The sequence below is a fragment of the Xenopus laevis genome, chromosome 9_10S, assembly GCF_017654675.1.
Source record: "Xenopus laevis strain J_2021 chromosome 9_10S, Xenopus_laevis_v10.1, whole genome shotgun sequence".
Lineage (NCBI taxonomy): Eukaryota > Metazoa > Chordata > Amphibia > Anura > Pipidae > Xenopus > Xenopus laevis.
Window position 1 is genome coordinate 53,324,945 of NC_054388.1, and position 25,201 is coordinate 53,350,145.

Here is a 25,201-nt window from a genome sequence, read left to right on the forward strand (position 1 = left end):
CCCCTTTTAAAAATATGAAAACTTAAAGGAAAAAAAAAGATAATGTAAACAGCAAAAGTTTAAAGATGACCAAATGAACATTTTACAAATTGCTTGGGTGGATATAGTTCCCTTCTTCATTTTCCTGATGCAGTTTGCTTTATTATGAGGCAGTGAGAGGGAGAACCGACTGTTCAGATGCGTACATAGTCAGGGAACCAGGTTAAAATAGTACACGATGAATCAATTTGCCAATTAAAGGGATATTGTATTGAAAAAAATGTGTTTACTTCATTCACCTGTGATGTTATGTTGGGAAATGTGGTTTTTGCTTGTGTGGATATTGCATATCCTGGTTGCCATGTGATTGTCTCTATTTTCTTTATGACAAATGAACAGCAGTCATGTCTTGTTTTATGGATGGTTCTTCTTGTACAACCATACAATCAGATATAGTGCAATGGAATTAGGCACTTTTCTCAAAATTTTGCTGCCAGTGTATATTTTAATGCAGGGTGCAAGCAGCAAAGGGTCTTAAAATGGCCCCTCACTATTCTGAGCACAATCAAACAATATTGCTGAATTTTTAATAATCTATTAATCCTGCAAAGCCTTGCATATAGGGGCGTGTATTCCATTCTACTGAAGTATATCCTACTTATTCCCCCCCCCTTGCATCATGACCGAGGGTTCTATAATCTATGCATCTACAAATAAAAACCATCCCCTTCTGAGTCAGTAAATTTTACTTTCCAGCGTTAGAGCGAGGCACAGCTGTTTCTATATCTAAATATAAGCACCTGACATCTCGGATAACAGGGGCTTCTGTCGAGGTTGGATTCAGGTCTAGACACATCCACTCTGCCAGGGCACATTGTTCAGTTTGATGAGAAAATCTGTATACAACAATTCCATTAAAATAGGGTAGGTTTACAGGCCCAAACATGGTTTAGTGAATCAAAGGCAGGCTGCTATGAGCTTGAACCAACACTTGCACCCTGCCTGGTATTGGAACTGTTGAGATGGTTTCAGACACATATGTAATGTTGTGCAACCCTAGGCAGGAATCCAGTATTGTAAAATACTTGTTATTGTGGCTCATGCATAAAATTAGACAGACAATTCATAAATCTTATTTAAACTTATTGAACAGTTTTTTTTAATAAAGCAAGCACAAATACAGCACACAGTGCTCTATCGGTAAGTAATTACAATTTGGGAGCAGGAAAAACAGCATTCTGAAGCAATAGCTCTTATAGGCAATATTTGGCTCATTCTCCCTGAGAACCGGGAAGGTCATATGTATGTCATATGCCTTATTTTTGTATTCAGGCCTTCTCCTATCATCCTTTAGTATGATACTTCGATTGGTGGACCTCTGTAGGCCCATATCCAACACTGTCCTTCAGATGTTACCCACAAGATAGATCTCCAGCCAGACTTGGTGGGAAATCACATAATCTCTGGACCATATTAATTCACATGTGGTACACATGTCCTTCTCATGGTGGTTGCATCATTGCCCATAGAGTTAAATTATATCAAATTTGCTTAAGAACTAGGAGGCTGAAGGCCAAATATCCACCTCTTCAGATCTATACAAGCATGGCCTGCTTAAAGGTAATAGCACTGTGGAATGTTTGGGCCCTTTGAGCACCAGGTTTCTAATTAACCCTGAGAGTGTCACCTTTTTACTTAAACTAAAACCTACACTTGTAAGGTGGTTGTTTGGGACCTTTGGTGCTGCATTTTAGTACTATATAAAAATGTGCTCATATAGCGTAAAACAGCCCTGTATGCCATTACCCCTGGTGAATGGGGGGTATAACTATCTGTAGTGAAAACACTTCCCCACTAGAATTGACTGCCACAGATATTATAGGCAAAAGTTAGAGTGGAATAAAGAAAAACACATACACACTGTTTTGGGTTTACCTTTTTTTGGTTTTTTTTTGTTTACATTTTGCAACTTTTTTTCACTAAAATAACCTCAGCTGCTAAAAATAAGATATTCACATTAAAAATAGAATTCAAGAGGACACTGGCAGGATATTTCTAGCTTTGGGTTATTGCTGTTGGGAGGGACAATGTGAAAAACATACCACCTTGCACCTTCCAAGCTCTGGAAAATTAAGATGATGGAAATGGGAAATTAATACTCCTCTCCTTCATCTTCCTCTTCATAGGAATCAATTCCAACCTCTTCATAATCCTTCTCCAGGGCAGCCATATCTTCACGGGCCTCAGAGAACTCCCCTTCCTCCATGCCCTCCCCTACATACCAGTGCACAAAGGCACGCTTGGCATACATAAGGTCAAACTTGTGATCCAGGCGAGCCCAGGCCTCGGCAATGGCGGTGGTGTTGCTCAACATGCACACAGCACGCTGCACTTTGGCCAGATCCCCACCAGGAACTGCTGTTGGGGGCTGATAGTTGATACCAACCTTGAAACCAGTTGGGCACCAGTCAACAAATTGGATGGTGCGTTTTGTCTTGATGGCACCAATAGCAGCATTGACATCTTTTGGCACAACATCACCACGGTACAGCAGGCAACAGGCCATGTATTTACCGTGACGGGGGTCACATTTCACCATCTGATTGGCTGGCTCAAAGCATGCATTTGTGATCTCAGATACAGAGAGCTGCTCATGATAAGCTTTCTCTGCAGAGATAACAGGGGCATATGTGGCCAGAGGGAAATGGATACGGGGGTAGGGTACCAAGTTTGTTTGGAACTCAGTTAGGTCCACATTAAGTGCCCCATCAAATCTGAGAGAGGCAGTGATAGAGGACACAATCTGGCTTATAAGACGATTAAGATTGGTGTAGGTTGGATATTCAATGTCCAGGTTCCTTCTGCAGATGTCATAAATGGCTTCATTATCCACCATGAAGGCACAGTCAGAATGTTCCAGGGTTGTGTGAGTGGTAAGTATGGAGTTGTAGGGTTCCACCACAGCTGTTGAAACCTGAGGAGCAGGATAGATGGAGAATTCCAGCTTGGACTTCTTGCCATAGTCAACAGAGAGACGTTCCATCAGCAGGGAGGTGAATCCAGAGCCAGTGCCACCCCCAAAGCTGTGGAAGACTAAAAATCCCTGCAGTCCTGTGCACTGATCAGCCTGAAAGAAATGGTACCAAATTAATCAGATATATGACACTTACTAATTGCATTATATTGCTAACACAAAGCAAGATAGCTCTTTCACTGTTGATTTCTGGAACTTAATGAACAATGAACTGGATATGCAAGGACCTGCCGCAAGGGTTTAGTGACCTGCTGCTTTACCCGCAGTGAGTAACTGAGCATCAGCATTAGTCTTGATATGATGCTGAGCAGGGAGAAGGCACTAGAGTGTACTGAGCATGGATTTCTTCAGGAAACACAATGAGACCAAGGGTGGACAAAGCACAATAGAAGGGTTGGAAACATACTAGTAACTTTGTACTTGTATCCATAAGGTTGCCCCTTGAGATTGAGTATTACACAAATAACTTAATTTTGATTATACAGTTATTTGTATTAATAATGCAAATTATGCCACAACTGTAAGATAAGAATAATAGAGAGGTAACAACATTTATTATTAACAACACTTTAGTGTACCAAAAATATAGAAGGATATCAGCCTGCTATAACAGAACTTGGACTGAGGCTTAATAAGGGTATCTTCATATACAATAACAGTAAATTTGTTAAAAGTATGTGATGTCACAACTAGGTGACATGTATATAGATAGCTAATAACCATATTTATTTACTATATTTCTCCATATATCCTATAACCTTGATTTTTCCCTTCATAAAATTATGACACGTGGTGAACCTCACCTAGAATTTTATTTATAGATTTCATAATATAATACATACCAATTTACGAATTCTGTCCAGAACTGGGTCAATGATTTCCTTGCCAATGGTGTAATGCCCTCGGGCATAGTTATTGGCGGCATCTTCTTTGCCTGTGATGAGTTGCTCTGGATGAAATAGCTGCCGGTACGTTCCTGTGCGCACCTCATCTGTAACGCAACCAACAGCAAGGGATTTAAGACTTTTTGAAGGGGACACCCCAAACAAGAATGGTAGGCAATTTTTTTTGATATAGCAAGATAAATGTTTGAAAGAGCTTTGTGTCACAGGTTTCCTATCCACAATTTAACATCTAGATCTGCTATGAAAAGGGCAATTACACTCACCAATCACTGTGGGCTCCAGGTCCACAAACACAGCGCGGGGGACATGCTTTCCAGCTCCTGTCTCACTGAAGAAGGTGTTGAAGGAATCGTCCCCTCCACCAATGGTTTTGTCACTGGGCATCTGACCGTCTGGTTGGATCCCATGTTCCAGGCAGTACAGCTCCCAGCATGCATTGCCCATCTGGACTCCTGCCTGCCCCACATGGACTGAGATGCACTCCCTCTGTAAGAAAAACATGGCATTTAAAATTAAACCTTAACCCTGGCACCTTTACAACAAAACACAACACAGACTCCTGTTGCACAAGCACCATATCTTCCCACTACAGAAGAAGGGTCTGTCACCCCAGTAATTCTCATCCTTTCAGGAGTGTGAGGTCTCCTAGAGCCCACCAAATCACTTAATGCTCCGGGTCCCTCTCTGACAACTATTAGATCTAGATAGTGATAAATATAATAGGTATTATAGTCCTACAGTAGGAAGAAGAAGGTTTATGGCCATTGATTGTCCTGGATCCCACTAATGCCTCTTGTAAGCAGGAATGCCAGTCCAACCCTGCCTTTTACACATGTGAGAAACATAGAAACCGTGAAAAGCAAACACTCACATTCCGGCCCATATCTTCACAAGGCTCAAAGGTCACTTGTTTATGACTGACCCAGATGAATAATGGCTTTGGAAGCCGGATGAGCTACCATAAAGTTAAGTCTCTCCACACTGTCAGGCGACTTCTTCTTGACTCAAGCACACCTCTACCCTCCTTCCCCCACACACACTGCACAGGACTCTACTCCCTCTCCTAAGGGCAAATTAGATAATTGCACCCGCCATTTAGTGCCTCACCCAAACAGGAATGGAAAATAGCAGCAAGCAGTCAGACAACAAATGTCTACTGGAGGGAGGGGTTCTGCAGAACTGAGTTTTAGTCAGGTAAATCTAAATGCTGTCTGGAAGCATGTTAACTGCTCAGCCTGTTTTTTAATTATCAATTTTTAAAAAATACTTTTGAGGTTCCCTCCTATTAATTATTCTGACATTAGCTGCTTGGCTAAATAATGAAAACAAATTGTGTCTCTGTATCATAAGAGATGCCTTATTTATTAAAAGGTTCCCTAGTAGCAAAATTGTGAACCTTTTGCCAGGCCTTGTGCACCGCCACCTTTAGGGTTGCCACTTGTCTGGATTTCAGGTGAATTCTTCCTGTCTGCATACCTCCCAACATTTTGGAAATAAAAAGAGGGACAAAAAAGTTGGAGCACGTAGTGCGGTGGCATTTTTTGACCATACCCATTAATTACCAAGTTCATTTTACAAAATTTGGCAGGCAATGAAAGTTTGAAAATTTTTCTGTGTTTTTTTTCCAGTTATTACAGTTTTGCTAATGAAGGTGAATTGCCCTTTAAGCTGTGAATCTAACTTTTCCAAGGCACCTGCTATCTTATATTGTTACAATTACTTATTTGCTTATCTAGAAATTGTTACAAAAGTATCTTATCTTCTGCTGTGGCTGTTCTGGGCTCTCTGCCAAAGGCCAATTAAGTTAGAAACGTTGTTGTTTCTTTTTCTGGCTGTTCAGTGCAAAAATAGGGACTTTCCAGTACAAATGAGGGACTGCGGGTTGAGCTGTCAAAAAAGGCACTGTCCCTCTAAAAACGGGACAGTTGGGAGGTATGTGTCTGGATTTCCAAATTAGGAAATCCGGACAGGAAATTGAAAATAATCACATGGTGACCAGCCATTCGCTGATTGCCACGTCATCAGTCCCGCCCACAATCAGGGCTGGATTTACATAATGGGCGCCCCTAGACCCACTGCCTTACGTCGTCCCTGTCCCCTCCCCTTTATTCATGCAAATTTTCATCATCTGCACTGGATCAATGGGTGAAATTTAAAAAATTATTGTATCTCCAGCGCATCCCCAGTGTGGGCGTGGTTGGACAGCATGCTGCCCCCCTAAAATCCTGCCACCCTAGGCCCGGGCCTAGGTGGCCTTTCCACAAATCCGGGCCTGCCCACAATGTCACCGGTCCTGCCACCCTGACCCCAGAAAAGGTGGCAACCCTATGCACCACTTCTATAATAAACTGAAACTAAGTGGCAAAGGGTAATTTTCAGGGGAAAACACTGGCATCATATTTATTTGTTATCATGTTTGGGCTGGGAGCATGTGCACTATAGTAACTTAGATTGTCCCACCCATGCACCCACTTTGTCATGCGATGACCACTTGGAAGGAAAAATAAAATGGTGCCTATGTTGCCCCCTTTAAAGCTCCCGAGACTGGTTCATTTTTTTATAAAACAGGGATTTTACCTGGGGCAGAAGTTTAATGATTGTGCTCACAGATGGTTGCTTATCAAATTGTCACTTGCCAGTGATGTTAACTTTCCCTTGTCCTTTAATGTCCATAAAAAGGGGGTGCATTCCCACAGTGTAGTGCATTTATTGCCCTAATAAAAAACGGTGCATATAATTAAAACAACAGTAGTGTGTTTCCAATATAAGCACATGATACACGTACATCTGAGGTACTTGCTTTCTCTGAAGTCAGCATATTACATGATTGAGCAGGCTCCTTACCATTAATATGTAATAAATCAAACCACAAAGTAGGATTGACCTATATATATATATGTAAAGCTTGAGAAAACTAACCAACAGTTGTCTATGCAGCAGTGGACAACTTCCCAGTAGGAAAATATCAATGTCATTTTTCTCTTGATATGAGGGCAACAAAGGGGAAAAGAAGTACAACTTTTGTACCTCTCTCTCTCTCTCTCTCTCGGGCCCCCCCTGTTCACAGTGTCTCCTCCCTCTATTGTTATGCCAGTGCCAGAGATCTGTAGCTGACAATAAAGGAAAATACAGTATAGTCACTGTTTTCTTTAACTTTTACATTTCTACAACCTTCATTTCAGAATACACAATTATTGTCTTTTGGATTTGTTCTAGATCACTGAGCAGCACAGAACCAGTCAGAGCCAGATGACAATTGCACTTTTGATCATATAATAACATGGCACACTTCCACGCTCACATATATATACACAAACACACACACTTGTGGCAGGCAAGTCTGTACAATGTGAGGTGTTTGTGGTCTGCTCCTCTAATAATCATATAAAAACAAATCCGCGGCTCAATAGCTTTCACTGAACAGCAAACAAGGTCAGTAAAATTATAGATTCCCTTGTTTGTATGTATGTGTGTGTATATGTATGTATGTATTTCCTAGAGAGGTGGCAAAGTCTGTGGATATAAAGGGGAAACCCAAACTGTTGTATTTTATTTGTTTCCCCCCTCTTGATTAATTTAAACAACTCTGAAAGGTGATCATTCAACTTGCAGTTCTAAAGGAGAAGCTGAAGCAGTCTTATAACTTATAATTCTTCAGATACTTGAAATGAAGATGTTTTTAAGTCAAATTTGGCTCTTTGAAATTCAACTGTAGCTTTAACTAAATTAGATTATGGGACCCTAACCCAAAGAATTACTCTTACAGGTATATTGGCAGATTTGAAATATATCTCCTTCCTCTACACCAGAGCACAACACAAATGGAAGAGTCATTTTCCATAACCAAACAATGAACATTAGGGCGAAGCAACCAATGATCTATATCATTTATGAACTTCAATACATGGTAGGGTGTTTCAGTTCAAGTTTATCCATCACGTGTATATTACACCACTTAACACTGAAAAGTGTGGACAGATCTACAAATGCCCCAAGTACTATAACATTAATGAAGGTTTTATCCATATGGTTTGGAAATTAGCCAATTTTGTTAGGTTTTGGGCCAATATTTTTAACTACTTGGAGACTCACCCAGATCTCCCTAAAGTTAAGTCCCAAGAGGTATGCCTCCTAGGATTAACTCTATTCTATGCTATCCAGTTATAAAGTGGGACCTAACCCCCCCCCCCACATTGTCAGAATGGATCAGACAACATGGGGATCTTACAGTCTGAACCTGGGTCACATGATTGCAGACATTATTTGACAAATGTATAATATGGTGCATGGTAAATGGATTATGTAATGGATGACTCATGTGACATGTCCCCAGAGCTATGAACAGTGTCTTTACTGTGATTGTTATATACTCATAACTTGACTGCAGTCATTATTTGATTTTGTTTTCTGTTTTTTCATACATACAAAAATAAAAACCTTTGAAAAAACCTGAAAGCTTAATGCTTTTTTTCAAATCAACCTCAACTGCTATGTAACAACATAATATGCTAAGCACATACAGAACTGTGCATTTTTATTGCACTTTTGGTCAGATAAGCTGCTCTTACATTACAAAGATGGGTGGAGGGTTGCACTTCACTAACATAAAGTGTTTTTTTTTTTCTTTTTACAATGTTGTACCTAAACATGCTTCTCTATAGGGCACATGGTCCAAGCCCCTACTCCCACCCTCTAAAAACAGTTCCATTGTTGTACATTATAAACATTGCAGGTGACACAGTTAGGAGTGGCACAGGCTGGCTATGCTATTTAGAGAGCCATACAACCTGAGCCATGATGGGTAACAAAAGCACTTACTCCCAGTTGCATACCTGCAAAACAAGAAGCCTATAACAAGTACCTATAAATATGGGTGTTTCCCTGGTTCCACTTGGTCTCATGCGTGGTATGTGAATGTATACATACCCACCCACAACCCAGTAATAGTGATTCCACAGCTGAATATTGGGACTTGGAACACCTGCCGGTGACCTAACTACTGGCCTTGTCCTTGGAAAAGTTCAGTTTGGGCCCCAGAGCAAGAGAGCGATTTGCTGCTTGTAATTTAGACTGTGATTAGCCAATGATTCTGAGCTTGTTGGCTTGCCACCAGTCCTCCTAGGCACTCCATTAGTAGCAAGGGAATATTTAGTAGTAACTAACTTCTTACCAGAGACTGTATCAACTAAAAGTCAAATCAGCAAATATTTGCTTAAAACAGGTATTTCTGGAATTCTTTACAGCAGCAGTGCCCATACTTTACTAATGCGAGGTCTACTTTTAGCAAAGCTGTCCCATTATAATCTACATCCATAAAAGCATTGTTAGCATTCTGATCCATGAAAAATATTACTTAATTATTATATAACTTTAACCTTAACATAATAAATATCTGAATGAAAAGAATGAAACAGAATTGTAATTTAGTAAAGCTGTTTGTTGACAGTGTCTTGCGATCTACTGATCACCAGCTAAAGGTCTACTGGTAAATCCCGATCTACCCTTTGGGAAGCCCTGCTTTAGAGCCTCTGTCTGCTATAACCCCCCTGTGTATCCCCGATTCTCTATTTCAACTTTCTTCTCAGCCCCCAGCGGCTGACACTTTCAGGCAGTTTCAGGTGCCCGTCACTATTTGCTTGAAGCTTTGTATGAAGCATGACGTGTGCTAACATGACTTGGGTGTGGCTGTTACGGATATGTGTTTACATACTGAAAAGCAAATTGCTGCTGTGTTTGTGTATTTTTACAGGTTCAGCTGCCAGATTTAAATAAAAACAGAAAACTTCCACCCCTACTTTGTTTGGGGGAGGGGGAAGGGGAATACATCTAAATAGATTTAAAAAATCTGACAAACTGCATTGGCAGTTTGTCTTCCACTGAGAGAATCATCAGTATGACCTTGCATTGGGCCCATGTGCTCTGCTATATACATGGTTCGGAACCTCTGCCATTAAACTGCATGGAATTGTGTTTTTTTTCCAGCAGGAAGGAAGTTAAAAAAAGTCACTATTATTCGGAAGTAAGCTCTTCCATGCAATAAGAAACTAGTCTTTGTAACACTAATGCCACAGCAGGTGACCTCTTAAGAGAATTCTTAGCATTCTCTCTAAGGGTCAAGAAAGTAGTTCAGCCTATGAAACTGGTGCCCTCCAATTTCCTCTCAGCCTGGGATTTGCAAATAAAATGCTCTGGCAGTACCAGAGCTATATTATACAAGAAGATTTTAATCATGTTTATAAGTGTAGAGCCAACAAATATGGGGCATGGTCAGGGTGCAACAGGGTATGGCTGGTGCTTTACAGAACTTGGGCAAAAAATCACATCCAGGTGGCCAACACCTCTATATAAAGGATGGTAGGACATTGTGTACCAATACAGCTTGGTACTTCCTCATCTTTTTCTAACCTCTCTTGCTCTACTGCTGCCATCTTGCCCTACCATCACAATCTTGCCCTACCCACTTCTTCCATTTTGTCCTCCCACCACCACCATCTTGCCCTGCCCTTTGTTGCATCTTAAAGAAGACATTTTGTGTAAAAAACAAGAATGTACCGGTGCATTATAATAAATATAGAAGGTTTATAAAGAAAAAAGGTAAAAAAAAGTAGTGTTTCAGGCTGATTTATTGAATATTTCTACATTAACCCTAACAATGGCCCCCTTCTCTTCCTGCTCCCTGAATTCTCTGGCTTTGCAGGGGAGCCAGCACACTCAGCTCCTGCACTGTAGGATAGGAACCAATCAGCAGCTAGGCTGACCTGAACTGAAGCCTGTCTTTAGAACATAGAACATCTTGCCCTTTCTGCCATCTTAACCTACCATAGAACATCTTGCCCTACCATAAAACAACTTGCCCTGCCCTTTCTTCCATTTTGAACTACCATCATCATCTTGTCCCACCCATGTCTTCCATATTGCCCCCCCACCATCATTTTACCCTATCCTTTCTTTCATCTTAACCTACCATAGAACATCTTGCCCTGCCCTTTCTTCTATCTAAACCTACCATAAAACATCTTGCCTTACCATTTCTTCCACCTTGATCTACCATCATCATCTTGTCCTACCCACTTCTTCTATCTTGCTCTGCACTTTCTTCTATCCTAACCTACCATAGAATATCTAGCCCTACCCTTTCTTCCATTTTAAACTACCATCATCATCTTGTCTACCCACTTCCATCTTGCCCTACTCTTTCTTCCATCTTAACCTACCATAGAACATCTTGCCCTACTGATGCCATCTTGCCCAACCCTTTCTTCCATCTTGATCTTCCATCATCTTGTCCTACTCACTTCTTCCATCTCATCCTACTGTCTCCATCTTGCCCTACCATTGGCAGCATCTTATCATATCCAGTGCTGGGCCATGCTTTTACAGGCACCCTAGGCAGGCCTGGCAGTCGCAGCGTCTATTTAGTGCGCGAATTTGCGCTTCTGCGCATGCGCAAATTTGCGCATGCGCAGAAGTGCACAAATCGAGAAAACTACATTGAGTCAGCCAGAGAAGGGAACTGAACTTGGGGTAGGCGACAGAGGAGGTATGTGCCTGGTGCCCTCCCAGCTTTGCGCCCTAGGCACGTGCCTACTCTGCCTACCCCTAGTTCTGGCCCTGATCCTATCATTACCATTTCCCTCTACTTTTGCCAGTCCACCCTACTGCCTCCATTTGTCTTACTGTTGCCAGTAAACCCTGTTACCTCACACTTCTGTCACAAGCTGTTGCTCTGAGAGGCCCCACTATATTCAGAGCCCAAAGAAGTTGTCCTTATTTACATCCCCTTGCTTGCAAACTGTGATTCAGAAAACATGCACGATATGGGAACAAAATACTACCCGACTGCTAGTCCATTGTTTTTAATAGTACATGTAGTCGGAACAAGCAGTGCAGAGAGTAGTATAGGACAGATACTGCTTTCAGTTGCAATTTACATTCCCTTTAAAGGCATTTTCAATCCAGTAATTGCCGGAAAGCTGCAGATGCTATGCCATAGGCTTCTCCTGAGCAGACAAGTTTCGGCACATTCATGTCCTGCCACTGAGTTACCTGCTAATAATAACTCCTATTTCTGATTATGCAAATTGAACAGATCCTGTGCAAGCAGCCCACTTACAGTGACAGATTTCACATGGAGATATGCGCTGTTGCACAATGAGACATTCTGCTTCTCTTTTGCTAGAAGTAATGCTGTGGGTTCTAGAATTTCAGCCAACTAACCCCCCCCCCCAAGAAGTCATCTATGCATTTAATAATGCCCCCATGATGATTCCAGCATGTGGCAGCACTCTGGGTATATATAGCCTTTGTGTCACCCAGGCCTCACCGTGACAGATTAAATATAAACAGGGAGGATGAAGGATCACCCTACGTTAGCCATGGGCCTTCTACAATTGCTTAGTTAGGAAAGCACAGTGATCCCTGCAGTCAGCAGGGGCTCTGCAGCACTACTGGTGAGGGGGGTGCAGAGGTAGAAAGCAACAGGTGGCCCAGCTGGCATGATGGGAAATATGTATTTCCACCATGGAAATACAAATATGTGCCTGACAAGTCTATGGGCCTTAAATGAACAGTTCAGTGTAAAAATGAAAACTGTGTAAATAGATAGGCTGTGCAAAATAAAAAATATTTCTAATATAGTTAGTTAGTCAAAAATGTAATGTATAAAGGCTGAAGTGACTGGATGTCTAACAGAACACTACTGCCTGCTTTTAAGCTCTCTAACTCTGAGTTAGTCAGCAACTCGGGGGGGGGGGCACATGGGACATAACTGTTTAGTGCGTTTGCAATTGATCCTTAGCATGCAGCTCAGATTCAAAAGCAAACAGTTATGACCCATGTGCCCCTCCCCCTCAAGGCTCTGATTGGTTACTGCCTGGTAACCAATCAGTGGAAACCAAGAGAGCTGAAAAGCAGGAAGTAGTTATCTGGCTATTATGTTACACATCAAGTCACTCCAGCCTTTATACATTACATGTTTGCCTAACTAACTATAGAATACTATAGAATTTTTTTTTATTTTGCACAGCCTATCTATTTAAATAGTTTTTATTTTTACACTGAATAATTTATTTAACCCATTATCCACAAGTGGAGCTGGTGAATAAATGGTTAAAGGGGGTTGTTTGCCTTCAAACAACTAGTAGTTTTCAGCTAGATCACTAAGACTTTTTCGAACTACTTTCTATGTGTCACCGTTTTTCTAATATCGAAGTGTAAAGTGTCATTTTTCACCTTCCTATGCAGCTCTGGGAGGGGGGTCGCCGACCCTGTAAACTGTTCTAAATTGATACATTTAGTTGATATATTTCTTTTCTTTGTCCCTGCTGAGCAGAATCTCTGGGTTTCATTACAGCTGTTAGAATTGATACAATAGTTGCTAATAATCCAGAGATGCTGCTGAGAAATGTATCAACTAAATGTTGCAAAATTGTAGTAGTTGAGACTCTGCACCTGAATTACTGAGCTGTCAGACTGAAACACCACAGACACGAACATTCAACTTTAAACTTAGATTTGGGCAAAGCCGTAAAAAATAAAGAATGAAAAGTAATTGAAAAAAATCATTATTTCTGGGGAATAATCTAAAAACAACTGTACTGAAAAAAAAAGTGTTTGGAAGGTGGATTTGGATTTGTCAGCCACATATCTGTTTTCCATGTGCAACTTGCACTTCTGGTTCAGACTACGGATCTAGCAAAAGCCCGCTGTTTAAAAGACTAAAAAGAGAACTAAATGCTGCTACATGGTTTCAAGAGTCAGAACCAGAAAACACAAAGGGATAAATAAATATCTCTTTGAATAGTATGTATTAGGGTCAGGGAACACAGGCAGATAAGTGGAGATTAGTCGCACGGGGCGACTAATCTCCCCGAAATGCCTCCCCTGTCTTCACGATGGCTAGAATGTAAATCCCCGGAGGGATGGCACTCAGAGCAATTCATTTTCCGAAGTCGCCCGAAGTTTCCTCGTGAGGCAGAAAATCTATCTACTAAATGATCCCTTACCCCCACCCCCCATGAAAGGAAAGTTCCAATGTTCAGACTTGTGCAATCAGTCTCAGCGCCAACGGCTGTGTCACAGGAGCCATTAAAGAGGAAGCTGGCAGTGGGGGGTGGGGTTACTAGTTTCCTTGGCTCATCTGCTGCAGAACCTCTTGTTGCCTCTGCTTATGCCCTATGTATAAGATTTATTTATGCTCCAAAACTTTCTCTTAAAAAGCGAGACAAAAGCAGACATTTCTGTGTCAAAATGTGGATCCCTATTGTGCGAAAGAAATAGAGAAAACCATTGGATCCCCCAAATGTATCTCCTTTATAAAATGTGGCAAATAACTCTCGCATCTGCTCCATAGGAATCCTGTGAGCTGTAGTCCTGCAACAGTCAGGGGCCGATAGAGGGATTATAAAGTGAAAGTGTCTCTTCCTCTGGTGAGGCTTGAAATGCGTTAGCTTCTGTGTGCTACAGTGAAAGATCGCGCTGGATGTATCACATGAGCTCACACAGACCCCTTTCCCAGACTGGATCTCTATATAGCTCCCTTTAACAGACACGGGATTTTGATTGACAGCCCTGCACCCAAAGAGGTTCATAGCAGCTGCAGGCTTCACAGCACTGATCCCTTGTCTGGACGTCCCAGTTGTATCCAATGCCAGACTAACCTTGACTGAAATCCCCAGCCCTCCTCCCAAGGGGCAATTAATTGTACAGATAAGATCACTCACCATGATTTTTGTCTTGGGTGAAGGTCTGTCGAACGGTTGAGAAAAGTCAGGGGAAGATCTCACCGGAGCCTGTGCAACGTGTCTCTGTGAGAAATGACTTCTAAACTACACTACCAGGGGCATTAAATATCGGGGCGGGGCAGACAGTGTCCAATCCGCGCAGCTAGGAGGGGGGCTCGAACGCAAGTCCCACCCACTCGGTCTAACCCACTGGGCCTCTGGGGAGGAGTTATGCAGAAAAAGCCACGCCCTCTGCTCCTGGAGCCTTTGATGTAGATTGTTTCCTACATCGTGTTCAACTTCTTAGTAACACCCATATTTCCTGTTTGGGCATGTAGCTAATAGATCAGGCGCCTGTTTCAGTTACACTACAACTCCCAGCATCCCCTAAACAGAGTGGAAGTATCTGTATTCTAAAGGTGGCCATAGACGTAGAGATCCACTCGTAGATTCACCAAACGAGCCAATCTCTGCCCGATATGTCCACATTGAACTGGGCGATATTGGGCTGATCCAATCGTGGGCCCTAGCAGCGCCGGATTTCACTGAGGCGCGCCCCTAGGCCGCGCGGTCCGACCAGGCGGCCGCGCGGTCCTAGCGCCCACCTCACCTCACTTTCCCAGCGCGCCGGCGAAAAAACGCCGGCGCAGCTGCTGTAAATGAATGGGGACGCACGCGTCCCCATAATGCAGCTGTGCGGCATGCCGCCCCTATTTTTTTGCCGCCCTAGGCCCGGGCCTATGCGGCCTTGCCGCAAATCCGGGCCTGGGCCCTAGGAGATGCGACCGACGGGATTTTTTAACCCGCCCGACACACGGGCCAATAAGATGCCGGGTCCATAAGCCTGGGCCTAATGTGGCAAAAAATTAGGGGAGGCATGTCGCCCAGCCGCAGTCTGTGAAGCACTGGGAACGCAGCTCCCGCACTCTCCGGTTTAGGCAGGGTCGGACTGGGGGGCCCGGGGCCCACCGGGACTCCAGTCCAGGGCCCCCCTACAGGCCCCCGTCCCCCTGCTGCAACGCGCCGTGCGGTGCCCTTCAGTGTGCATGCGCACACGGTGGCACCCTCTGTGTGCATGCATGCACGGCGCTGCGTCTGCACGCATGCGCACACTGCGCATCGACGAAGATTTTTTTTTCTCAAAAAACAAGATATCGGTCGAGGGGTCGGGGCCCACCGGGTTTTTTCCCGGTGTCCCGCCGGGCCAGTCTGACACTGGGTTTAGGTGCGCATGCACGCTCGTAGGGAAAGGTGTATGTGGGCGTCTCAGGGCCACAAAATCCGGCGCTGAGCTTTTATCTGCTCGTGTATGGGGGCCTTTAAGGTGGCCATATGCCAGCTGACCAATTTGGCAGCTTATTGACTTATTGACTCATATGGGCACCTCCAACAGACTTCCCTGACCAATATCTTGCAAAAAATCATCCATCTATCAACCAGACAAGTTTAGAAATCAGAGTCAGAGTGAAGACTGTATTGGTTTGTTGATGCAATCTTTGCTCTGATTGCCTGTATTCCTGATGTTGTGATTGGGTCAGCCAATACTGCCCAGCAGCTGTTGCCAAAATATATAATCCCCAACCACAAGTGCAGGAAGGGAGCTCCCAGTTTTAGTGGCCATGCTGGGGCACACACACAGAGATGGGCCAGGTGTCCTAGGCAACCCGGCAGGCAGGACAACGGGAAGAGAGGGGACCTGACTAGGGGTTGGCACATGCATGGCCGCCGTTAGAAGTCATGGGGCCCCATGGATCCCCTCCACCCCTGCCCCCGAGCACCACCCCAGATCCCACCCATTCCACATCACAGTTAAAAGACCAGACAGACATCAGCGCTAAAAAAGGTAACCCCCCCACACACAAATTATAAAAAGCTAATGGGGACCAGGGCCCCCCTATAAGTTAAAAAAAAACACTGGCACCAGGGTCCCCCTAAAAGTTTTTTTTTAAAAAAGCATTGGTGCCAGGGCCCCCCTTGCAAGTTAAAAAAATTGAGGCCCCAAAGAATATTTTTTTTAAAAAAAACATTTTTTGGCAGGGGTCTATAGAGTATTAAAATAATACATTGGTGGCCAAGGGATTAAAAAAAACACACATTGGTGTCCAAAGGAATTGAACTCGTGGCTTCATGACTTCAACTTCGCCTCCTTTTGTGACTTTTCGCCGTTTCAAGGCTTAAATTTTGGCAGTTTTCATGACTTCGGGTGTTTTCGCCGCTTCGGGACTTCAGCTATTTTCGTGGCTTCGGGCTTCGGGACTTCGGCTGTTCGGCTTTTCGGCACTTCCGCATTTTGTCTGTTCGGGACACGGCACGGCTTTGGCGCTGTTAAGGGGGGCCCAGCTCTTTCAAAAAGTTCAGCACTGCCGGTCGTCCCTTCAGGCCCGGCCCGGGACACTTGTACCCCCTGTACCTTGGTACATGCCTAGCGCTCCCCCAGCTTTACACCCTAGCACATGCCTACTCTGCCTACCACTAGTGCATAATGAGCAAATGCCACAACTTGCTCTTTATGTGCATGTGTGTGACATCAGAAGCAGAAAGCAGTGTTTGTCTATCTGTTTATTTTCTCTGCACTACTGCTTCTGATTACTGAAACAATATAGCAGAATCCAGAGCCCCCCCCCCCCCCCCCGCTTTTTTGGCCATCCAAACAGAAGCCCCACAGATGGAAGGGGGGTTGGGAGATCCATTATACCTGTTCTGTCTTGATGCCATTGCAGGAGGGAGGCTTAACAATCTCACATTCCTGTTGATTTTAGGCATTCCATTGATGGCCCCTTCCTAAACACATTAGTGGAGGAATCACACATTTCCTAGATTCCTCAACCTTTCACATTAGGAGTGCAAAATGTCATAATTCCACTACTGCAACTGCATTCCGATTGGATCAGTAAAGTTGCCCAATTGTAGTCAGATGACAGCAGCTCATTTGTGTCTAAGGTTAAAAGAGCAACCTCTACTGCAAAAGGCCTGTCAATGGGCGTGACATGCAATGATCATGCAAATTTGGGAACCTGGTTGGTTCTGCTGTGCAGTAGATGCCAAGACCACTGGTTCTGAGATTGTGGTGAAGGATGCTGGGAGTTGTAGTCCACAATCACAAAAATGCCACGTAAAGTAGGCATTTAGAGTACAATGAGGGTTGCCATCTGTAAAATGATTTTTTAATATTAAAATATGGGAAGGCAGGTATTTTTTTCCAGATTGTAATACAGACTGGGTCTACTAGGCTATAAACTGCTTTTGTTCTGCCTCCTCCCCCGCCACGTGCAATATTTGATTTGGCCCTAGCTTTAAACCTTTTCAGTTGTGGGAAGAGGAATAATGGCAGATTGTGATTAACTGTGCATGTAATTAAATGTCAACAACTCCCATACACCCTTCTGTATGCACAGTGATGTTTATCTTCTCACGGCCCATTCAGGAAATCACCTGACACCCATCACAAGTAGGAAGTGCCCCTTTAAGGCTTACAGAATAGTACAGACTGAATACTGAAATAATGCTGCCCCGCTGTCACCATAATTACTCTATATTAATGTACCCCTTACTGTAAATGATAACGATATTAGATGTTACTGATTAATTCTATGATCATATAAAAGCACAAAGTTGCTGGCTGAATTATACAGGGAACCATATCACTCCTAGTATAAGGGATAATGTACCCCTACTGTAAATTATAAGGATATTAGAAGTCACTAATTGGTTCTGTGACCATATAAAGGAGCAAGGGATATACAGGGAACTCTGGGTGTTGCACGTGTATTATAAGAATATTAGTCACTTAGGCGTTCTGTGCTCATATACAGGCACAACGCTGCAGGTAGAGTTATACAGGGAATTAATATATATTTGTGAGCTGCCATATTACTTTTAAGTGCATGCAATATCAAACTCTATTGATGATTGCATTACATTTGCTACAGACTTAGGTCCGCAATTCTTTTAATGGTTGATATATCAGAATATCTTGCCATAGGCAGGCTTTGCCCTGTGAGAAGCAGAAACTCACATTACCAGTATTTCCTGAAAGCCCAGTTGGGGAGTTTGAACTGAATGCAACATTGTTCCTTGTACCCACTGTCCAGCAAAGGAAAAGCCGTGGGCTGGATGTACTGGGACAGAGGGGCTTGAATATTGCCCATAGAAACCATCACCCCCTTCCTCAGTGGTTTAACCCATTTTAGTTCTTCAAAAGACACATTCCTGTATTTTCCACATTCCTGCTGATAAATATGTCTTTGCGCAGGTTGCAACCTTACTCATCAGCATCCTACTTAACTAAATAGCAGTTTGTTTACTTGCATGCTTCTGGCTGCACCGGTTTCTGAGCAGCCACGCTGAATACATAAATAGATTGTTGATTATCCAGTGAGGTAATTATCAACAGGAGTACAGTATTTTTTGGTGTAGAGGGTTGAGAGGGTGACTGATCTTTCATTGGCTGTTTAAAGGACAAGTCAACACCAAAATAAAAATTTGAATAATAAAAGAAAATATTATTCCTAGCAACTTTGCAATACACATGCATTACAAATTTTCTATGGGTTTAAATTATTTGCATATGTATTGCTATTGAAAGCAGTGTTTGTCTATATCACTTTCTGTTCCCTGCCCTGTGGCTCAGACATTTGATACAATGTAATACAAGGCAGCTGATTAACAGACCTGACTTTGCTAGGGAACCAAGACTTTTGCAACATTATTTAAAACAACCAGGAATAAAGCAAATGCTGCTGCTTTCAACAGCAAACACTTTTTACAAATAACTTTAAAAGCACTGAAAATGTTTAATTAATATATATTGGAAAGTTGCTTAGAATTATGTTTTCATTTATTAGGCAAATTTTTATTTTGGGGTTGGCTTGCCCATACTGAAGGCCCCAGCTGGGATTTATAGTTTACAAGAACCTGGTGGCCAAATGCCTGTACCCGGAATACTCTCTGCATCTTTAAATGGCAGAGAATTTCAAATTATAGTTTAATCCAAGATGGAGAGATACAGGGTAGGATTACAAAAATGGCATTCACACTAAAAAAAGTTTACAGACATAAACTATTTATTTATACAAATAAAAATACAGAACTGACCAGTCACATGACTCTCCTCTTCTCTCTAAGTTATATTTGGGGATTAAACATAATTTTCTGAAAGAAGAGATTTATTGGGGGGGAGAGGGAACATTCTGGGAATGCAACATCTTGTTTGTTAGGAAATAAATACTGTCTGGATTACACAAAGGCACAGTTGTGTAATGCAGTTCAGCAGCTACAAATTGTAAAAGGTATATCATATTTACAAATGTTTAACTCCTAATTTGCTGTATATCTTTTTTTTCTGGCAAGGGAAATACACAAAATTACAAATTTACTAAGATTTTGACTCCAGTTTTAGATTCCCAAATATTGTTTGAATATACAGTTTTTGGTTTTAGTGCCTAGGGCTGCCATTGTGAGGAGGCCCTGTCAGAGTGGGGGCCATGAACACTGTGAAGGTACAATTTGGACCACAAAAGCAGTAGATTATGGATTATGATTATGGGCATGTTTGGCAATACATCACCCCGGAGGATTAAATCAATAGTCTTCCATTAAGATGAGTTTAAAAAAAATAGGGACCCCATACTTGTTAGCTGACAAAGCCGGGCACTCAAGGGGGGGGGGGGGCAGCCAGACGGTGGGCTAATAATGAAAATTAACTGGATGAGTAGTATGAGGCCATGTGAATAATGATGGGGTCGAGCTTGTGCCCATACACACTCCTTAGAATCTTGCACCAACTGCCAATGTGCACAATTAGCCTACTCTCATTAACTGTCTGCATGAACCAAAAGCCTTGGAAATTACCCTAGCCCTGACCTAACAGTAAGTGTAATATTAAAACTGGAAGACCAGTGAATTTGTTGCATTAATATGTGCAAGAAGCAAGGACGTAACTACAGAGGAAGCAGACCCTGCGGCTGCATTGGGGCCCAGGAGGTGTAGGAGCCCTATACAATTTCAATAAATATTGGTAAAACAAGTCAACCTAGACATATTTGGCCTGAAAAACAATTTGCTGTAGGGCCCGGTAACCTAATCTAGTTCACTGGCAAGAAGGGTGGCATCAAAAGCTTTGCTTCTGTATCTGACGCTATAGGGAAATGTTTAACTTATGCTCTGAGCTGAGACACAATAAAAAGCAAAGGGAAGTGTGAGAAGTGAGAAACAGCAGACATAGGGATAAAAGTCACTGCAATCCTAAGAATGTCACAATCAACGTGTTTAAAGAAATACAGGCTGATGTTTTCCTTTGATGGATTATCCTCCGTGGTGTACTAGTAAATTGCACCTTATCCTTATACAATCTGGTTGGACTTGATTCCACTGACTGTACACAGCCCAGAACTAGCAACACAAGTTGAAAATTACAAGGACAAGCATGTTCAATGGATGGCCATGTGACATTCCTTTTGCAGTGTATCCTATATGGTTATATTATATCATTCGGATGCTTATAATGCTTTAGTGGCTATTTTTGATTCTGCTCAGACAAGAAGTCTGTTTACTGTGCAACCCAACATGCTAATGCTGCCGGATCCTTTCATAGCACAATAGTGACACCTATTGATGACATTTGTTTTTGCAACGAAACTCAGCAGATAAAAATCAACTTAATGGTAACTATTCTAGTCTCTAATGAACCTGTTATTATGCCCTAGAATGGCTCAATCTCTTGTGAAACATTTGTCACAAAAATTAAGCTGGACAAACAAGAGACTCTTATTAGCAAGAGTGAAACAATAGAAGACCCTGTGACTGCTAGGGGAGGAGGTATAGGGGCCCCATTGGGACACTCACTCGCAGTTCACTGCTCCATATACCCACCTGCACAGCCACCCATCCATATTGATGCTTCTGCTGAATGTAAATTTTATTTAAATCTAGGCCTATATTATCCTGCAAATTTTCATCCAAAAATGATTTACTCTATCTATATACTTTCCTGCAGGCTCCTTGCATGATGAGGGCAGCATTGTTAGCAATTTGCCAGTTATATAATGTTTTTTTTTTTTCCTGTGTGAAAGTATTGTGCTGGCAGTTCAGTGACTGGGCAGTAGATGTTCTATTTTATAAAAGGGGGAGGTCCCATGTGGTCAGTCTCTTTTAAAAAAAATTTGAAGTCACATCACACAAGGGAATTCTCCTGTTAAATAACTATTGTTATTTGCAATAACTGCTCAGCATAATGCTCCTTGAGTTATTTGGATTTAATGGCTTTTAGAAACAGTGTGGGACCCAAGCACAAACCGGCATTGCTCTATTGGTGTACAAAAGAACAGCCATGGCACATAAGGACAGTGTGCTCTCATCAATGGCCCAGTTGCAGACTACATTGCTGCACTCTGCCACTGGGGGGCACTCACAAACTGGAATATCCCACTGTCTCACAGACCATCTGTCATTCCCACTGTGATAAACTGCTAATTATCTTCCAACATAAACAGATTATCACAACATGATCCAATAATCACATTATTAATAGTAGCAAACACAGAAAGAAACTTATCCTTTCAAAGTCAGGAGCCTGATTTAAATAAGTCTCAGAGACAAATAGAGCCTTTTTTGCACCTTGCTCTGCAAAATTACTCCAACCTGTTCTGATTCAGTTTGGCAGCACTGGATTTAGAGTGGGCAGAACCACCATTAGGGGTGTACTCCAGTCAGGGGTCCTGTGATTAGGGGTCCCAAGAGATGAGAGGGTGCCATTTGTGTTGAGTGGGGGGAAGGGGGAGGAAAAGCAATTGTAATTGTAACCACCTACAAAGATGATTGTGGTAATTACACATTATAAGCAAGAGGTATTTGTCTTGCTTGGTTCAGCTGAGCTGTACATGTTTTTCAATTCTTATGAGTATATTTATTATGGTGTGGGAAAAAACGGAGGGATAATAAACCGCACATCGCTACGCTTCACTATGTAAAACACGGCATAAAATGTTTATGTATTTTTCCTTATGTGACTTCTGCCGGAAGCAAAGTAAAATAACAGCATCAAATCTGGAGTTTGCATGGCGTAAAATTAGACACACTTTCACCATTTATTTTACACCGTTTTCTTCCTGCTAATTTCATTTTACACAGAATGATACACATGCCCCTGAGTATTGATTATGTATTGTAAGGCATAATATAACCATACTGTAGTGTAAATTATAAGGATATAAGAAGCCACTGAGGAGCTCTGTAACAATATAATGGCACACAGTTGCAGTCATACATGGAACTCTGAGTATCATTCATGTATTATAAGGGAAAATGTACTCCCTACTGTAAATTCTATGGATATTAAAAGTCCCTGAGTGCTTCTGTGTCCATAAAAGTCACAAGGCTGCAGGCTGAGTTATACAGGGAACTCTGAGTATCACTCATGGATTATAAGGGATACTTTGGAGTCGGAAAAACCGACACCCCCACATTTCTGTTCTATGGCGCATGCAGCAAATTTGGGGGAAGAAACCAGGTAATTGGCTGCATGTGCCATAGAACAGACATATGGGGAGGCTGGTTTTGCAGACTCTAAAGTAGCAGTCACTCTTAAATGCAGCATGGAGAAAATGGCTCTGTACAGGCATAAACAAGCCTGAAAGGTCTGGGAAATCATCTACCTGGGATTTGAATTTGGGACTCCATGGTCGAACAACCAGTGCCTGATCTTGCTGGTAGCTGTTCCAGATCACTATAACAACCAACTGTCCTCTTGGGCCTCTTCATTGACTGGCAGTGCCGGTAGTCCATCTTCCGCCTTACAGAGTCAATATGAACCTCATGAAAGGGGGGCTCCCGAATGGTTTTACCAGTGCAGGGCAACACTACATTATTTTTTCATTGCTTTAAAACACTTTCATTTTTTTGGTGTTACTGTTCCTTTAAGGAGAAGATAGACTTTGGATATATAGGGAAGTCTATTGGATACATATACTGAAATAGAGATATGATATACACACGTATTTCAATCTGTTTATGCAAACTTGGGGGAGAGACAACGCAAAAAGTACAGGATAGATTTGTGCTGTGCACTACATGAACTTTGTATTAGTAGGGGATATGAAAGATCCCTTAACATGGACCTCATTACAGTAATTACCAATTGATGAAATAGGTAGTTCTATTCTGAGCTTGTATAAGCACACTGAAATGGAAGAACCCATTCTCCATTGCAATATGAGTTATTATCCTTTATGAACTCTGAGATTAAAAGAGTTAATAACAGATGGTGGGTCAGGTGTATTAAAATTCAAATAGTTTGGAAATAAATGTAATTTTTGTCCCTCCACTACATGCTCTCCTATTGAGACCTTTATACAAAAAGTAATGAATGATAAGAAGAAGCTGGTAGATTTAATGCACGGAAGTAAATTTCCTAAGGAGAGATTTAATCTTTCCTTAAAGGAACAGTAAGCCCTAGAGCAGTGATCCCCAACCAGTAGCTTGCGAGCAACATGTTGCTCTTCAACCCCTTGGATTTTGCTCCCAGTGGCCTCAAAGCAGGTGCTTATTTTTGAATTCCTGGCTTGGAGGCAAGTTTTAGTTGCATAAAAACCAGGTGTACTGCCAAACAGATAATCCTGTAGGCTGCCAGTCCACATAGAGGCTACCAAATAGCCAATCACAGCCCTCATTTGGCACCCCAGGAACATTTTTCATACTTGTGTTGCTCCCCAACTTCTTTTACTTCTGAAGGTTGCTCACGGATTCTAAAGGTTGGGGAGCCCTGCCCTAGAGGGACTTAAATAAAATAAATCCATCATAATATAAGCAGCAGATAAGGGTAATGAGTTTGTACATCAGACATATTCTACTGGTAAATTGATGAATATATGGCCGAATATCATGAGGTTGCATACCCAAAAATACTTCTGTTTTATATAATCCCTAACGTGCAAAAGCTCCCTGTGCATCCACCTGGTCAGCCAATAAGTCAGGCACCAATTCAGTATTCATCTCTGTGACAACTTCAATGGACAGGGTCAAAAAGTGAGATCATTTATAAAGGAAAATGGAGATTTTTTGACTGAGTTAAGATCATTGAAAGTTGAGGGGGGGTCTAATAATATCTAGTCTAGATGACAATAATCTCTATACCACCATCCCTCGAGATGGGGGTATAGGGGCTACTGAACATACAGTGACATTCTGGCTTATATAACCAACAAGAAATTGTATTCTTATAGGTTTGATGACATTGTAATTTATGATAATTATTTGCAAATTTCTGATTGGTCGCTTAAAGGATCAGTAACATAAAAACATTTTTTTAAAATTTTTTTTGTACATAACGAAAAAAAAAACCCCACCAAGACACATTTAACTTTAAAGTGCAAAGTCTTTATTAAGAAATAACTTACTGATACTCCCCTTGCGCTCCTCTTCAGAAAAGGCGGCATGGCGACCATCCATAGTTATTTCTTAATAAAGACTTTGCAAATTTAAAGTTAAATATGTCTTGGTGGGTTTTTTCATTCTGTACAAAAAAAATATTTTTAATTTTTTTTATGTTACTGGTCCTTTAAAGGAGA

The 25,201-nt window shown here is 42.0% G+C and overlaps 1 protein-coding gene across 2 annotated transcripts; it reads right to left on the reverse strand.

The window, feature by feature from the left end:
- Positions 1-1,109: 1,109 nt before the first annotated feature.
- On the reverse strand, positions 1,110-14,813 carry tuba4b.S (tubulin alpha 4b S homeolog). Of its 2 annotated transcripts, none has more exons than XM_018238727.1 (4): positions 14,640-14,813; positions 4,182-4,404; positions 3,856-4,004; positions 1,110-3,106 (listed from the first exon to the last, which is right to left on the reverse strand). In XM_018238727.1, the coding sequence occupies exons 1-4, from the start codon at positions 14,640-14,642 to the stop codon at positions 2,132-2,134; spliced, it is 1,350 nt and encodes a 449-aa protein (XP_018094216.1). In that variant the 5' UTR covers positions 14,643-14,813; the 3' UTR covers positions 1,110-2,131. The 2 variants fall into 2 exon arrangements, with proteins under 2 accessions (XP_018094216.1, XP_018094215.1); XM_018238726.1 differs by lacking the exon at positions 14,640-14,813 and adding an exon at positions 4,790-4,816.
- Positions 14,814-25,201: the final 10,388 nt, after the last annotated feature.